The sequence below is a fragment of the Simochromis diagramma genome, unplaced genomic scaffold, assembly GCF_900408965.1.
Source record: "Simochromis diagramma unplaced genomic scaffold, fSimDia1.1 OVJJ01000646.1, whole genome shotgun sequence".
Lineage (NCBI taxonomy): Eukaryota > Metazoa > Chordata > Actinopteri > Cichliformes > Cichlidae > Simochromis > Simochromis diagramma.
In genome coordinates this window covers 3,729,916-3,748,092 of record NW_024387279.1, presented here as the reverse complement: position 1 = coordinate 3,748,092, position 18,177 = coordinate 3,729,916, and the positions used below count along the sequence as shown (strand labels likewise).

The 18,177-nt window shown below is 40.8% G+C and overlaps 1 protein-coding gene across 2 annotated transcripts in view; it reads left to right on the top strand.

The window, feature by feature from the left end:
• Nucleotides 1-18,177, top strand: part of cntn4 (contactin 4) — a 191,602-nt gene that overhangs the window by 120,800 nt on the left and 52,625 nt on the right. For both annotated transcript variants that reach the window (XM_040002982.1, XM_040002981.1), the window contains exons 9-11: nucleotides 4,553-4,692; nucleotides 11,650-11,779; nucleotides 12,527-12,677. In XM_040002982.1, the coding sequence (XP_039858916.1) occupies nucleotides 4,553-4,692; nucleotides 11,650-11,779; nucleotides 12,527-12,677 (421 nt within the window). The remainder of the gene's footprint in view (nucleotides 1-4,552; nucleotides 4,693-11,649; nucleotides 11,780-12,526; nucleotides 12,678-18,177) is intronic.

Below are 18,177 nucleotides of genomic sequence, written 5' to 3'. Positions count from 1 at the left end.
CGAATGCGTGAAACGTAAGACGATTCGACCTACGTCATTTCCGTCTTCTGTTTATTTAGTTTCCGGCTCTTTAAAATGTCGCAGCAAACTGTCGAGGAAAAGCACCGGGTTTTTTTAAATGGACTGACAATGAGATGGAGTTGTTGCTGTGAGTAACACAAGAGTACAACGTTGCAAAAGCGAGCAAGAATAAAGACTACAATGCCATCCGCCATCTTAGTTGAATTGGTCACATGACTGCATCATATAAGTAAAATGCGTCATCGTTTTCAAAAGACGTTTTTCATCGCCTTTGGAGAACATTTTCAAAAAGCTCCGTGTTCCTTGACCAAAAACGCCGTCTCAGTGTGGACAGAAGGCCAAAACGGAGAGAAAAAGATGCGTTTTCAAACAAAAACATATTAGCGTGGACATGGCCTGATTGTGACCTACACCCATTTTCAAACCCTGGCTATATAGAGTAACAACAGGGGGTCCATGTCCTTCTTGCAGGACACTCCCATTGGGCTTAAATCTGGGACTCTCCACCATTTGACCTTAGACCTGAAGACGCTTCTCGGATGAGAGGTGAAATGTCTTCAAGCAACTTACAGAAGTCCAGACGCTTTTCTTTGCAAGCTCCTTAGACTATGATAGAGTGCACAAAGGAACGTTGGAATCTGTTGAGTTAGCAGAGCTCAGCGGTAAATCTGCCCAGTTTCTTTGAAATGTGTTAGTGGCTTCAAAATAAAAGTGAACATATACATTCAGAAAGCAGTGTTTTTTTTGGAAATTTAATATTTGAATTGTTTTACTGCTTTACAATTAAATATAGAGTTTAAACAACGGACAGCTCAGAGTGTGTATGTTTGTGTGTTCCTTCACATAATTAGCCCTGTTGTCCAAGCTTAAATTTAAAGCAACTTCACATTTTTTCTTTAAATCACTGACATTTGGCCTCACTGTTGTGATAATGTATCGCAAGACGAATCAAAACGTTAGCGAATCGATATTTTGCCCCGGACCTATTTGAGAATAACGTGTCTTCTCTGTGGCAGGATAAATAACTGAAGATTCATCTTCCAGCAGCTTTTAGTTTAAAAGAAATTCATCACTTTTCCCCCCTCAGCTGCACTGACAACAACAACAATGGCTCCATACGAGTTAGATGTTAATGATCTCAACCAACTTCGTACATGATTTTAGCGGCACATGATCCACAAACACAAATCGCTCTTTCATACTGGCCGGATTTTGATGTCGTATCAGTGCAAGACTCCAGCATAGCTAAACAAAACTACACAAATACCCCCTCTGGTTGCCTCATCTACCTCTTTTTATCAGACTTTTTTGTCTCTCTCTTTCCCAACACACACACGGGCCCACGCGCGCACACTTTGACTACATGCTGAATGTGTAATGCACAGATAGTGGGATTTGCAGCCACTGAATTTCTCCGTGTTCTCCTGTGTATCACGCTTTACTTGAAGGCAAAATACTATATAGCGAAGCCAATTAGAGCAGGATTTGTACTGTAAGTGAAAAGGTCAGTCCTTGACGGTGACATTAGGTGAGATCTGTGGAATGGAAAAGTGTGGTCAGCTATTCCTCTTGTCCTGCTACTGGCCTTGTGTGATATAGGATGATAGTGGCTGGACCTACATATCAAGAGGAACGTACAGAACATTACACACAGGGAGAGCTTTAAAGATCTAGTTTTATGTACCTCTTTACCAGCTTAGTCATTAACCAGCCCTGAGTTACTTGCATGACACAGCAAGAATCAATTCTCCCTCCGTATAATTATACCATTATTTACCGAGACTGTATTGAATGGAGCGTTTTTATGGTGCCGGTGCCCACCCTAATGAATATGGATCTGGTTTTCATCCTTTTTGTTCAGATATAAGAACACTTGGAAAGTAAAAGAAAGCATAAAAGGAGTTCAGTGATCTTTTTACATTTTTTTTAGCTCCAGTCAAAGGCAGTAGATGCGTAATTCAGGGTTTGTTACTGCACTTCAATGAAGACAAATGTTATCATTCACTTGTTGGTTAATTAATGCAGACGTGTGGAGAGAGAGTGTGGACCCAAGTGCAGACACAGACGGTGAGAGACTTAAAGTGAAAGCGAGCCTTTATTACAGCGAGGCAAAGGAGAGAATGACAAAACTGGGAAAAACCTTAAAACAAATATAAGGAAATTAAAGACCGAATACAAAAACCTGAGACAAGGAACAATGAACCTGGAACATGGAGAAATGCAGCGGGGGATACACAGTTGATCCGGCGACGAACAGAGGAAGACAAAAGGCTTAAATACACAGAGGGTTAACGAGGGAATGAGACACAGGAGGAGACGCACACAACTGGGAGAAATCACACGCAACGAGACCGGGAGAAGCAAAACTAGAAAAGCCTGACATAGCGCAGGAGACTGTCAAAGTAAAACAGGAAACACGAGACAGTGAAAAGCACAGACATGAAACCATAACTTGACTAGATGTGACACAAGGAACAAAGGGGAAGTACGGAGACAGAGATCAAGAGACTAGAAACTAAATAACAACGACATGAAAGACTATTAATAATTCAAAAACACAAAACGCCGGCTCACAGACCCAGGCCCATGACACTCACGTCACTACACCTCAAATGTATGCACATATACAAATCTGTGTGTGTATATATATATATGTACACGCATATATAATGCACATGCTCACTGGCCACTTCATTGGGTACAGCTGTTCAAGTACTCATTGATGAGTCGGTCACATGGCAGCAGCTCACTGCATTATGGCATGTAGAGATGGAAGAAAGGAGATTTTTTTGAGTGAACATGGTGTGCTTGTTGGTGCCAGGCAGGTTGGTCTGACTATATCTGGTGGTCTACTGGGCAGAAGGTTTTCATAAGACCCTGTGCAGTTCTGTGAAAAGCCTGATTGAAACTTTGCGTTTGGACCTTAAGAGAGCCGTGCATATGTGAATGCCCACAAACCTCGATGAGCTGAAGCAACTTTGTAAAGACGAGCCAAAAGTGCAAATATGTGAGAGACTGATAAAGTAAAGGATTACTTCATGTTAGTGCTGATAAATGTGCTTCTGCACGCTGCAGAATGACGAGGATGTTAGTTTTTCACAGGACTGCTTAGAGTCCTGTGAAATCTTTCTTATTCACAGGATCGTGTGAAATTCAAAATACAAGTGTTGCTACAAGTGGGAAGAAAATTTGTAACTAGAATTGAATAAAAGCACACAACAACTACACTACTAAACCACTCCTTTTACTGGATTTAACAGCTTATTAACAACCTTTGGTTTCTGACATAAATGCATGTTCTATTTGTTTTTATAATAAATGACTGAACTGATTCATTATTCAGTTTTAAAATGATGAGCACTGTCATTCACTGCACTTTGTGATTGATGTTCTGCAGTCTATTACACAGTTCCAGTATAAATAATGCAAATAACAACTGGGTTAAAGGGTCTGCAGTCTTCCTCGAAAGCTGCATTATGCCCCCAAACAGCAGAGAGAGAGTGCAACCTTTTCTTGCCTCCATATATTACAGTTCAATTTTCAGTCGTTAGAATATGACGTCCTTCAAGAGTTTACTTCTGCACATTAGAAAGATCATTTCTCATTCGTTCTTAGCATTTACAAATGTGTTAGAAAATTAGGGCAAATAACAAAGTGCGGCTGTCTGCACTTTGGACAAAGATTGGTTGTATGTGTCTGCGCAATCAAAACAGATAAACTTAAAGAGTTCTGCTCATTATGCTTGCATTATTTAATTGTGTAAATCACTGCACTTGTAATAATGCTTCTAATTGTGAAAATCTCCCACGCCCTTATGTGTGGGTCATGGATATAGAAGATGCAGAGGAGAAAAGAGGATGGATGGTATGATGGTTGTCTACTGTAGTTCTTCCCCTGTTGTGTTGGAAGAAGGGTGTGAGGCTGATGAGTGTATTTGACTAAATGTCAGACTAATCAGAAGGTTGGTGGTTCAATCCCTGTCTTCTCGAGTCTGTATGCCACAGCATCCTTGGACAAGATACTGAACGCTGAGTTGCCCCTGGTTCTTTGGAGCATGAATGTGTGTGAATGTTAGGTGCAATAGCATGCACTTAAATGCAGAAAAATAGGTGCTTGTGTGAATGAGACATGTTGTGTACAGTGCTTTGAGTACTTCTATAGGAAAGTCCTATAGAAGACCAGTCCAGTGAAAGTGTAGTACTACACATGCATGTTTATTTCAGGTACTGTGTAAATTTCCTCATCAGCAGGCATTCACTGTCAGTGACAAGGAAATGACAAGATAAGTGTAACACTTCAGGAATCCACAAAACATCCAAACATGTTGACGGCTTTGGATCACGCTGTCTGAAAGAAACGTTTTATTTCGGTAGCACCAACTTAAGCACTGATATGACATCTTTTGTGCACGGTACTTTTGTGGGTTAACCATAGTGTTTTGCTGCATGTATGAGGTGTTTTGAGAACATCAGATTTGTGAATTGAAAAAAAAGTGTTCACTCTAATTGCCTCGTATTTCCGCTCTTTCCAGCTCCTCCTCACCTCATCGAGACGCCCCAAGATGTCCAGAAGCTCATCGACGACTCGCTGGCGTGGGAGTGCAAAGCCACCGGGAAGCCCAAGCCTTCATACAGGTGGATGAAGAACGGGGAAAACCTGGAGTCTACCGAGGTGAGAGCTCCCGGCGACCCGCGTGGTTTTAGAACTGAAGAAAAGGGCTAGACCTTCTTCGGCAGCTTCGCGACAGATGTTTCTTACACACTCCGCGCTGCCGAATGAAGGATTGGAGCAGCCATGTACTGTACTTTCAGAGCTTTATTGCGCTGCTTGTTCAAGCTTTACTGACTAATTACCTTGCATTATATTCTTCTTCATTACAACACAGTGCCTCCTGTTCAGTTTATGTTACTCACTTCTGCAAAACAGCATTTATTTCAAAGGAATTAAACTGTGTCTGCTGTGCTGAGAGACGAAACTGTAAGCAGGCCAAGTACAGTGATGTAAGAGCCACCCTAATCTTCTGCTAAATCTCTCCACGCCGAGCGCGGTTATTAATCCTGTGCCACCAAAGAAGAAAAATACAAGATCCTCTATACAAACATTGTATATCCTACTTTCATTTTAGCTCACCGCCCCCCTCCGAGTCCCCATTATGAGTCCGGTGATGAGAGATGAGTCTATTAGGACCAGCCTACTTCCACACCTAACTTTAACTGAACTCTGCTGTTGGCATTTGCAAAAATATGATCCCCTGTATTTGTTATTTATGTTGGATTATGATATCAGATCATTTAGTCAGGTTGTTTGGAAAATAACGATTGGACATTCAGGCACAGCGTGCACCTGATAAATAAACAGGCATTATGTTAATTTGCTTCATTATGCAAGAAAGGCGCCAAACACACCAGAGGATATCGATCAGTACTTGAATGTTATACATGTGGTTGAAATGAACTCTGTGTGTTGTTATTACTGGAGGCAGTACTCCACACAGCACAGGCTTTTTCATATAAAAAAACTGATTTGGCTTGCCATCAGGGGAGAGTAATCAACAACCTGTTTAGCCAATGGCAAACGCTTTTATCAGCACCTCTTATGAGGTAAGGCTCTTGTGTTTTCGGTGTGTGAGAGTAATCATGTTATTGTTTTTCTTATTTGGCAGTTTCTTAAAAATAGTAAACAACAAAGCATTTGATTGATCCCGTTTGACTCCCTGTGACCTTACTGCTTCTTTCTCTGTTTACTGGAGGTGCAATGACAATTCCAACAAATGTAAATAAACCCATATTTTGTTCACAATGAGCAACTAAGGCTTGATAATATTATTGGGCATAGACAGAGTTTTTTGCTCAAGTAAAGATGAGCAGAGGTTCAGCAATCTGCAAAATTGTAAAACTGTTTGAATATCTTATTATTTACAGTACATAATATCATCAAAAGATTGTGAGAGTCTGGAGAACAAGGTACAAAGCAGAAACTCAATATTCAAGGCCCATAATCTTCTCCCGTGGCGTTGCATCAAAAACATGCACGATCCTGGCATGGAGATCACCGCACAGACTCCGAAACACTTCCAGAAATCACTGTCTGTGACCACAGTTTACAGTGCCATCCTCGAATGCAGGTTAATCTGCTCTATCAAGCAAAAAAGACGCTACAAAATCAGGAATGTTGCAGTCTTCTCTTTCTCTAAACTTACTGAATCCAGGAATGAAGCTAGGAAACACGGTTTGAACACAAGAAAAGTGGAAAACTGTTCCGTGGTGGGACAAATCAAAGAGAACATTTCTGGAAACGTGGACGCCACATCCTCTGGACTAAAGAAGAGTTCAAAAGCATCTCTGATGGTATGGGTGCATCCGTGTTTTTGGAATTGGCAACTTGCACAACTGAAAAGGCAACATATGCTCAAATCCACATGATGTGTTTTTCAGCAGAGGCCTTGCATAATTCGGCAAGACGATGCTAAACTACATACTCCATCTATTCAGAAAGCAAAGTAGAAGGATCTGTGTGCCGAAGTGGCCTGCCGTCCAGACCTTTCACTAACTGAAAACATGAAAAAACTAAAGAAACAAAGACGACACGAGGCTGCCGAGCAGCTAGACTCCTATAAAAGACAAGTGCAGGAAAACATTTCTGCCTCAAAAGTCCAGCAACTAGTCTCCTCAGTTGTTAGATGTGTGCGAACTGTTGCTACAGGAAGAGGGGAAGCTACACAGTGATAAACACGATGTCACTAATATGACCTTATTTTTTAATTAAAATGCTAAACATTTGATTTATATTTTATATTCCACTGTCAATAAAACAGATTTGTGAGATTTGCACATTTTACACAGTGTGCTTACTTTTTAAGAATTTGGGTTATAGATTAAATTTCTAAAGATCGCTTCAAAAACAGAGGAAAAACTACACGCACAGTTCATCACCCTCTGGATACGGGGCAGTAAGTGCATGATTAAAGGTTAGAGTGATGGCACTGATGTTTGTGCTGCACAATTCTTCTTAACATACACATAATTAATGGATACATTCCAAACGCATGGGTGAATGGATTAATCAGCAAAGGTGTTGCATTGTTTGAAATGCCACCATTAACCGCAGTGGCTTAATGAGTGGAAGAGGGAAAGGTCAGTGATGTAAGAAGCGGTGGGGAGAGGAGCCGCCGTTTGTTGTTATTTATTAACGATGAATCAATTGCGGCTCTTCTGACTGAGCAGTTCACTGAAAGTAACTTCTGATGAACTTTGAGCATAAAAAAGAGCAACGTAAAAGTCATTTTTTGACTATGTCGGTTCCTGGAGGGGTCAAATAGTCAATTATATGTGCGCTACATTTACTTGTTAAATGATGACATATGGACCGTCCACTAAGCTCACATGCTTTCAGTGTACTGCAGTGCTGTGCCCCTGTTTTAATACACACAAACAATCATTCAGCTGCCATTCTAGCCCTCTCCAGCTTTAGCATTAGCACGTTCTTGGATGAAGTAGGAACAGTTTCTGGAGTCTTCCTCATACCTTAGGTGGTCCTTTTCTCAACTCAGCACTTGACTTTTATTTAAAAAAGCAAACTTACCCTCTCCTAAAAACTAAAGACTAGCATAATCATAGTTTTGTAGGCGGCTGTGGAGTGGCAGATAATGATGTCATTAACCTTCCAAAAACAGACTAGTATTGGGTTTTTTTACCTTCATTTATCATCAGAGTCATAGCAGGACTGTACTTCATGTGTTTTTGTTTAAAGAAAAAAACTTTATCCAGAACATTCTATATTATTTCTTTGGATTTCAGCAGGTTTATAGTTAAATTGTTACTCTTCTCATGAATCCCTTTTCTCCATGAATGTTGGACACTGGACTTAATTATACCTCCTTGGACAACACAGTACTGTGCAAAGGTTCTAGGCAGGTGAGAAAAAATGCTGTAAACAAAGAATGCTTTCACAAATGGAAGTGTTAATAATTGATTTTCATCAATCAACAAAATGCAGTGAATGAACAAAAGATAAAAAATAAAAACAGTATTTGGTGTGACCACCCTTTGCCTTCTTCTTGGTACACTTGCACACAGTTTTTGAAGGACCTCGGCTGGTAGGTTGTTCCAAACATCTTGAAGAACTAAGTAGGCTTCCTCACAGCCTTCTGTCTCTTCATGTAATCCCAGACGCACTCGATGATGTTGACATTAGGGCTCCGTGGGGGCCGTACCATCACTTCCAGTACTTCCAGTTCTTCTTTGCGCTTTGGCTGTGTGTTTGGGGTCGTTGTCCTGCTGCAGAATACATTCGGGGCCAATAAACAATCATTTATATTTGTGAAAGCGTTTTTTGCTGACAGCATTTTTCTACACCTGCCTAAAACATTTGCACAGTACTGTAAATTTGCATTATAAAAGTTGAAAGAATTTTTTTATAACTTTTTATTTTGTACTTTTTCCAAATTTATAGTACATGCAAACAAAAATATGAAAAGGAGCACAAAAGAAACAAAGTAAAAGGAATAAAGGACACTTAATCTGTGGAAGAGAAAAAAAAAAAAATTAAAAATAAAATAAACAACGAGGAGAGGTCCCTGCCTTATGGGGCTGAGTCTTATAGGCTATCCATTTTGTCCACTGTTTTCGGTGTTTGTCAGATTTCAGTCTCAAAGTGTAGGTCATTTTCTCCATTATATATATCAGTCCATTCTTCCAATTTTAAAGGGTCACTTTTCAGCCTGTTTTTTGTTATTACCTTTTTGCTTGACAACAACATAATTTTAAACAAGTAATGGTCCTCCTTTCTTACATTTTCCCATATTCCAAAATATATTACTCGTGCCTCACACGGGACGTCATACCCCAGCACTTTCTTCATTGTTACTGCAATGCTTTCCCAGTAAGGTTTGATATTTTCACACTTCCAAAACACATGAGAATGATTGGCGTCCCAGTCTCCACATAATCTCCAGCATCATTTGTGTATAATTTTCTGAAACATCCGTGGACAAATAAGTGCGAAATTCATTCCTGGAACCAGAGCCGTTGAAAAAGAGGACGTCATTGCTGAGTTCTGTAGCGACGCTTTAATGAGTTTTTACATATTTTTGAGATTTTTTGTTATGGACCCACAGCGAACAAGCTTTTGTGTTCAGTTTTTCTCAGGATTGCTTTTATTACCTGTGTCAGAAAAGCTATGTTTCTTTTCTTGTGGCATTTTCATCTGAAGGACCTCACTCTCTGCTGCTTTATTGACAATGGCTGCAGGATTAAGTAGCGCTGCAATTAAAAGGAAACTCCACCGTGAAACAGGATTTAGTCCATTTAAAGGACCACCGTACTCATAGCTTACTGCTCTGCACTTGAATTTAGGTTTCCCTGCTCTCTTAGGGACTCTTATCCAAAAGGCTTCAAATAATGTTGCTTTAAGTGTGGTTTAATACTTAAAAAGGATCAGAGAGATGGTTGAAATTCCTTGTTTTCCATGTTCGTTCAAGCTCAAGTGGAGCAAACAGGCTTCGCCTCAAGTTTTGTTCTTGTTATTATAAAGCCACTGTTGAGCTTAGTTCACGTCTGCTACTTCTGTCCTGCTCAGGCACATTAAATTAATCAAACATCTATGAGTAGAATGAGCAGATATCTTTAACATTTCTCCTCCAGTGAGCACTAATAATTTCTTTTTGTTTGAACCCTTTTTCTTAGTCAACAACAGTGTTGGTCAAGTTACTTGAAAAAAGTAATCAGTAACTAATTACTGATTACTTCCCAAAAAAGTAATCCTGTTACTTTACTGATTACTTATTTTCAAAATTAATTAATTACTTAGTTACTTTTAAAAAACACGATTTACAACCTGAATAGGTGATAAAGTGATAGATCTTTCAGCCCAATTCTACTTTTTCTGCATAATCCATCATACAAAATGTAATCAAATGGAAAAGTCTCTTTTTAAAACTTGTTTTATTAGTTTTAATCTTCTTTTTTTTTATGCATCAAGCAAAAATTTAATTATATGCAACATTCACTGACTGGAAGAAATTTGTTTAACATTTAAACCTATTTTCTGCACATTCCAGCACATAAAATAAATATTTTTTGTCTTTCAAATAGATGCAGGTAAAACACAGCAGAAAATAAATAAAATCAAAGACTAGCGGTCCTGTTGCTCTATTTTCACCTGTAAAGCAGGAGTGGGGTAGGCGGAGGTTTGCCCTGGTGCAGGTGTGCCGCAGCGATCAGTTGAACAAGTAACGCGCTACTGCTCATCTCTGGTCAACAAAGATCAAACTTGAAAGATTAGAGTATAAGAGAATGAAAGACCCCCCACCCTTTTGTTCTGGAATGCAAATGAGTAGATTGAAGTTGTGATAATATCATATGAAATGTAGCCTGTGCAAGTGTTACAGGCATTTTGCGTCATTCTTACAAAGACTAGTAATAGTAATCCTAACCCCCCCCCCAGAAAAGCTCACTTTTTCAATTTATTCATATTTTTTGAGTTTTTGTTTTGTTTTGTTTGTTTGTTTTATCACGTAAATCACACCAGAGTTGTTGGCAAATGACATTGCCAATCATTTTCATTCAGCATAAGGCGTACAGATGGTCCCCCCCAGGTCCCTGCATGAAAAACTGCTGATTTGAGAGGAATGTCATGGTTAATTAATAGCTGCCATAAATGGGAATGCTTTCCATGCACAGACTGATACACGCCAGCATTCGCCTCCTTCGCCAGCAGGGATGTTCGCCCCTGCACATCCGGAGGTGCCTGAGCGGTATGGAAATTCAGGCGCAACCTGCTCAAACACAGGATTAGTTTGTGATCTTTCGACGAGGACGGTCTCTCTTTTCATGTCACAGTACCTTAATCCCCGGCAACTGGAGCACAGGCCGCTCCAAAAAAAAAAAAAAAAAACCCTATGGAAATAGGCTCTGATGACATTATGGGTGAAGCCGGAGGAGAACGCAGCAGACGTAGGGACACGGGGGAGGCGAAAAACCTGACACAGCTGCATAGAGATGTATGAAAACTGCTCAAGGATTTAATACTGTAGTGAAGGAGCGGTGCGAAAACTCGAGTTCAGGGAGATAAATGTATACTGGGGATTAAATGTCCGACTGATTCACTGATCCAGCCGAGTTTTTAGTTCATCGGGCCTAGCCGTCCTTAAATAGATTTTAATTTGATGGCTCAGTGACGAGCAAGATTTTCCCCCCGTAGGCGGGCAAATAGTCCAAACAGATGAAGCGGTGGTACAGCGTGACCATGTACACAGCACTTAGTATGTACAGGGCATACCTATCTGGAAAGCAATTTTCACAGCGCTGTATACCTCAGATGTCTCGATACTCCTTCCCCTCTTATCCCCTCTTTCTGCTGAAGGGGAAACGGGCCCTGTGGTGCAGTCAGAGATATAAATAGAGCATGGTTTTATTTCACTCTCATAAACATGTAGATTGATTAGGGTCATTTTCCGCTAGCCTGCCTCCATCCACCCAAGCCTTTGCCTCCATTAGTGATGAAAACCTAGATTTATAGCCACGTCTGTCACTTCCAGACCATAATTCACTGGGCCGCTGGCTGCCTGTTTTTATGTAGATGAGCCATGGGAGTAAAGCATATTAAAGGCACATGTCTGTTTGTCCGTAGGAACGCATACAGGTCGCCAGCGGGGTGTTGTCAATCAGTCGCCTGACCCTGACTGACACCGGCATGTATCAGTGTGTGGCCGGCAATAAGCACGGGGAGGTCTACTCCAATGCAGAGCTGCGAGTTATAGGTAAGACCCCGCCCCGGTTTACAGAGTGTGCAGGGATGCACACACCCACTCTGGCATGTGCGCATCCCTGCTTGAGATGTGTGCGCAAGAGTGTTTGTTTTCAAGTTTGCTCCCTCTTCAGATGACCTCTGGCCTCCCTCTTATTGGCCACTAATTGAAAAGCATTAATTATAAGATGAATGCGTCCTGCTGACAGTGATGTATGCTCGGAGCTGCTTTGTTCACCAGCCTCGCCCATCTGCGCTGTCAAGCCCGTCACTCTTCGCTCTTTGTCGGCAGCCGCCCTCATTCACCATTCAACCTCCGGCGCGTCTCATCCTGATTGTGTAGCCGATTGGGCTCGGGCTCAATACACCTGATTTTACTGGTCAATGGGGAGAAAAAAAGAGGATGTCGGGGAGGTTATCGGACAGCACACGATTTTTTTAAAGCGAGTTTTAGCGCAGGCGAGTTGTTATGAGAGTGATCAGACAGCACATGCAAGCCTGTTATCAATCTCTTCAACCCATCAGCTGTGGGCATTACTATTCAGCGTTCTGATTACTAATTATTCGCATTATAAAGATCTGTAATCCACTGTCATTGATTTACCCGCAGCAATAATTCAATGTATTTGTAATGTAATGGTGAAAAACTGTTGAGCCCCACATTTAAAATGAAATAAACGATCAGAGATAAATTGTAGGAAGGAGAAGAAAGTGTGAGGCTTTTACAAATACTGGCTTTAACATGCTGCTCTTGTCTCAGCTGTTGCCCCAGATTTTTCTCACAATCAACTGCGGAGCCAGACGCTGGTGAAGGTAGGAGGAGACGCGCTCGTCGAGTGCAAGCCCAAGATGTCTCCTTGGGGTGTGATCTCTTGGCGGAAGGGCAGCGAACCACTGCGAGAGACCGACAGGTAGCGCAATATTTGCTTTTACCACAACATGAGAACTGCTGTGCTTTTTGCATGTGCTCTTATTGCTCTGAGACACAAAGACAGACACGTCTAAACAACACTCGCCCCCTTCCACACCTCTCATCTGGTTCTCATTTAAGCATATCGCTGTAAAAGCCTCCAACAGCAGTGTGTTGTGCAGCTGGTTGCCGTGAATGACGAGATGCACACATTTTAATAACAGAAAATGTAAATCACTGGCGCATTAGCACATTTTAAATGCCTGTTTGACTTGGCAAAGGCAACTTCCTGTGTACTATTTAACCAATAACCATAAAGTTCGATTCAATTCAATTTTATTCATACACCGCCTAATCACAACAGTCACCTCGGGCACTTTATATTTATATATTTGTAAGGTAAACACGCAGCATCACCTGATTCAGACAGAACTCTAAACTTCAAATCTAATTAACTCAACAGTAAGATTACTTTAACAGTACCTGCCCACTATGTGTCAATAACATAGTTTTTCCCGTCTTTGTGATTAGCCACAGAAATCTGTTGATATTTCATGATTTCTGATTGTCTCGTCACTGATAGCCACTTCCTATATGTGCACTTGTAAACTGTTTGGCCACCATCACTGATGACTGCCAAGACTTGGAGAACACCTTAAAAGAAAACCGAAAATTACTTATTCTGGTAGCAAAGGGTTAGAGTTAGGGATAAAGGTAAGATCATCACTGATGACCTAGTTCTCCTGCTTGCATTTATATATGTAAAACATCAAAGATATGTTGACAAATCAATCACAGCACTGACCAACTAAAGATGCAGGAAACCTTAAAGTGACCACTATACTGTGCTTTATCAGACCTGTCATGAGGATGAATGAGTATACCGTTTGGCTTGCATACTGTAACGTAGTTTTAAATTAGCGCATGTTTTGTATGTCTGTCTAGGCCTGAAATCACAAAAGAAACTGATTTATTTGTTTTTTTAGGAATTCAAAAGAACAGTGTCAGTGTGCACCACAACGCTTCAATCTCTGAGGCTTGGAGAGATTTTGATGCACTCCTCAGATGTGGCTAAGAATAAAAACAGCTTGAAGCTGAGCTGAGTAATGGTTAATGGGGTTTGCCGTGTTTTATCTCCAGCTTTTTAGTGGCGGCCGAACAGACCGGCTGCTGAGTAAATTTCAACGTGCTAATCAAGTACTTTTCACCTCAGCGGGACGAGAACGGCTCCAGAAATCAAATCATTCGAGTTCTGTCGGGTTTCTGAGCAATGAGGAACGATCTCAGAGTCCAGCCACGTTTGACCCCTGAAATGTCACGCGTGCCACACGTGGTAACTCTGTCGGTCTTGTGCACGTCTGTCTGAGTCCAGCGTGAAGTCTGGCCCAGTAACCTCGCTCGGAGACAGGGGTCGCCCATTGGGTGTCACCGTTCTAGCATGACCCGGCTCTGACAGCAGGGCTGTGTGCAGAGTGTCTTGCCAGGCTTTGCATATATACAAAGCAGTGTTGTTGCTTGTCAAACAAAGTGGCGGGGAATTTGCATAGTGGTTTCGCTGCTGGTGCCCTTCACTTGCCCTGTGCCACTTCCATAACAAACTTCAACCTCACAGCACACTTTGATCCTGTTGTTTGGAAATCATACTTTGGATTGTTTGACATGAATCGACGCTGCTGCGAATGAAGCGACGAATAAAGCGGCAGAGCTCAAAGTTAAATAGATGCTTTGCGATTCTTTGTTTCCCTGAAGTTCCATCACTGCACGCACTTGCCCTTCACTCTTCTCACTTACTGCCGACTGCACTCACTCGGTGACCAACTGCTGAGATAAATAACAAATGACTCGAGATTTGAATCATTCAAATATAATCACACAACAACTCCTGAATAATTGAAATTAGAAGTTTGTTGTGGGCGAAGCTGCAGCAGAAAGATAGATTTACTTTAGTTCTTCAGTGCAGCAGCGAGTATTAGACTAATGGACATTTAGTAGATGGATTTCTTTAACGCTGTCTTTGTTCTGGTAGTTTGAAAGTCTGTTTGATGCTCGCTAATGTGTTTTAATGCTTTTACTCGCACTAAATAAATGATATTTGGCTGAGACCACCTGTGCCGCTGTTCCAGAATGAAACGGAAAAGAAGCACAGATTTGAAATTAAAATTGAGACAGTCCCAGCTGTATTACATTAAAAGGAATCTTTTTAGATTGTAATTTTTTTTGCCACGATAGCAGACTTTAAAGACAACTAGGAAGTAGAGTAACTGTTTGTGGAGCATGACAACACACACCAGACTCTCATCTGTGACTGCAACACACGCGCACACGTAACCACACACTTCTGCGTTACAGGGCACACAGTATAAAATGTTAAGCATCTGCTGTGGCAGTCGTCGGAGAAGTTGCCTTTTTAAGCGGCTGCGCGCTTATAGCCTCTCTGCCTGTAGGTCGACTACAGTATTTATTCTTATCGTGCTGCTTGTTGTGAAAATGATGCGACTTTGATGAAAGCCGATCGCATCCTGATATCACACATCAGTTGTGTGATAAGCACGACTGCTATGCTGCTTCCTTTTACACACACACCCCACCCCACCCCTTTATGTTACACACCTATACAGAAACATGCAAAATCATGAGAGGTAGCCGTGAACCCCTTTTGTTGAAGATTAATTGCTTTAATTGCGTTAGTGCTCCACAGTGGCTTCAGCAGAAAGGGAACTAGTGTCACCAGCTGGGCAATCCATCTTCATAGCAGCAGCCCCGTTTTTTTTGTATGTGTGTGTGTTTTTTTTTTTGTGGGAGACCAGTGGAGAGGGAGGGAATGTCTTATCTACCCCAGACAACCCTGCAGGGACGAGGTTTAGATGACATCAGCTGGAACAAAGCAGCTGAGAGCGCAGAGTGGGGCAGGTCTTGCTGATGAGTGTGTAAGTGGGCCGTGTCAGGCGCGGAGAGCAGCCTGCAAAACACGCCATTTCAATTTGTCACCAGCAGGAAGAAATCAAGTTTGTTAGGCCACTCGCAGCAGATGCGCTCAATCAAGTGTCCTCTCACGAGGCGTCGCAAGATGTGCTGACGTCCCGACGTCCCGACGCTGCTCCCTCTTGCATTAAGCGCCATCTTTTAAAGACCTTGAGTATTTATCTCTATCGGCTTTAGAAGCCATGCAAATGTTTGAGGAGGTGTTTAAATCCCGAGGGAGGCATTAAAGAGCTTTGGGTGTGGCGGGTTTGATGCTGTCGCTTCTGCGTCTTTGCTTTGTTGCAAAAAAAGAACAGACAATGCTGGACTTCACATGCATGTAAAATCAATATGCATTTTTTACTCTTTAACAATCATTATAGCCACCTTCCACCTTTCTGTAACACAGTGATGGACAGTCAGTATTTCAGCTTCTGTTTTTACTGAGCACAGTCCAAAAGGTTACATGCCTTTAAAAGGTCTAAGATGAGGCAATGTTATGCAAATGTTTTATGCTAAAATTAGATTTCCCTTTATTGTAATATATGTTTTTTCCCCTCACAAAAGATATCCAGAGAGGGGGAAACAATACAGAACCTGCTGGTGGCTGGATTCCTGGGGAAGCAGTATTCAGTCCTTTGTGTGTATTATAATCAGTGAGGGGAGATGGCACTCCATGAACAAAATGCACCCGGCAAACTGCTGCCAAGTCAAAATGCCAGCTGGGCTCCTGTTGTGTCTGTATGTGCAGAACACAGATAATATACAATATGTATAAAAATATGTATTGGTTTGTTGATTAGAAAGCCTGAATATTGAAACCAAACTAAAATAACTGTTAAATACTGATTTGTTGACATTGATTTGGGGATTTTAAATAGATTAAATTATGAAACCAAATTTAAATCATTTAGATTTTATTATATTAAAACAAATAATATCTATACAGTAGTTTTATTTATTGACAGATTTACTTTTTTGTGAATTTTATTTATTATAGTTAGCCAAGTTATTTTGTATGTTTTGGCTCCTGCAACATAGGAATGAATAAAATAATGTATATCTTAGATTAGCTTAGCTTAGCTTAGTTTAGTGTAGCTTAGCATAGCTTAGCTTATCTTTGAGAATTGCTACTTGAATTCAAATTGTTTTTGATTTCTGAAGTCATCCACATAGACTAAAAAAATGCCAACAATTATTTTTTAAATAACTGTTCAAAAAACACCAGCTCGGTCACGTTTACCTGACAAAGCAAGTTAACTGAACTGGTGAGTTAACGGAAAGTCAGGGAGACGATTAGGACTGATGCTCCCAACCCAAAGAAAAAAGAAAAAGCAAATTGGCGACAGCAGGGCTGCACAATTATGGCCAAAATGATTCTCATTTATTTTAATCAATAACATCGCAATTATTTACAATAGTTATTCATTGATTTTAGTGACAAAATGTAAATAATAACCCTGCCTTTACATCCATATACCTATTCATATACACATCTTTGAAGCAAAACAAAGTTGGCCCTTTTTATTTATCTAATTCACTGCAGCTCTTTTATAAAAAATCTGAATGAAAAATTGTCAAATTTGAACACAAAATTAAATCAACATTTAAAGCCTTTATGCTAAATTCCGGGCAAATAAAACATCTTTGCAGGCAAATATGAATTTATCTGCTGGAAGTGCATCTCTTAAAGCAAGATATAAGCTCTTTCACTCCATTTATTGTACGTGCGTGATGGATGTGAATAAAGCTCGAAGCAAGTGAGATCCATCTCTTTTCCTCGTGTGACATTTTGCAGAACCCAGAACCCACTTTTGTCCAATAAATTGACAATTTTCTTGAAGTCTTCATTACTCACTGTGTTTAGTGGACAGATGTCTTTGGTCGAATTGAATGCACTTTGTGAGTTAGATAGATGCACTGCTGTGCTGCTGTGCTTTTATGGCTGTCTGCGTTTCACACTAGTAACCACTGCATCGTTTCAGGGTTTTCAGGTGGTTAAATAAGTCAGTTGTGTTGCTTTGCAGTACAGACACACAGCTGTCTTTGCCTTCTTCTTCGTTAACATCAGTTGTGCTGGATCCAGAGTATTTGTAAACAGTGGTTTATGATCAGCTTCAAAGAAATAAGCTGTTTGCCTTCTGCTGTGACAGATATTTGAATTTTGTTGTATATCTGGCTTTTAACGAATCCTGGAAACCGCACGCTGCACAGTTCAAGGAACAGCTGTGATTGGCACATTCAGAAATGTGGTCAGTTGCTGATTTGGGGAGCGCTTAATTTGCTTTTGCCATGTATTCTGCTGGTGGAGCATGCATTTTTCAATATCATTTGATCAGCTTAATTCAATTGTGGGAAGCCAAAATCGTGATCAACATTAATATTGGATTATATGTGACAGTCGGTGTCCTCCAGTCCAGGTTTAACAATCTAAACATAATACCTACTCTGCCCTGTCTTATAGGATAAAAGTCCTCATTCTGACAAACAAACATTTTTTTAATTATATTTTTTTCCTTTCTGTGAAAAACAGACTTTGG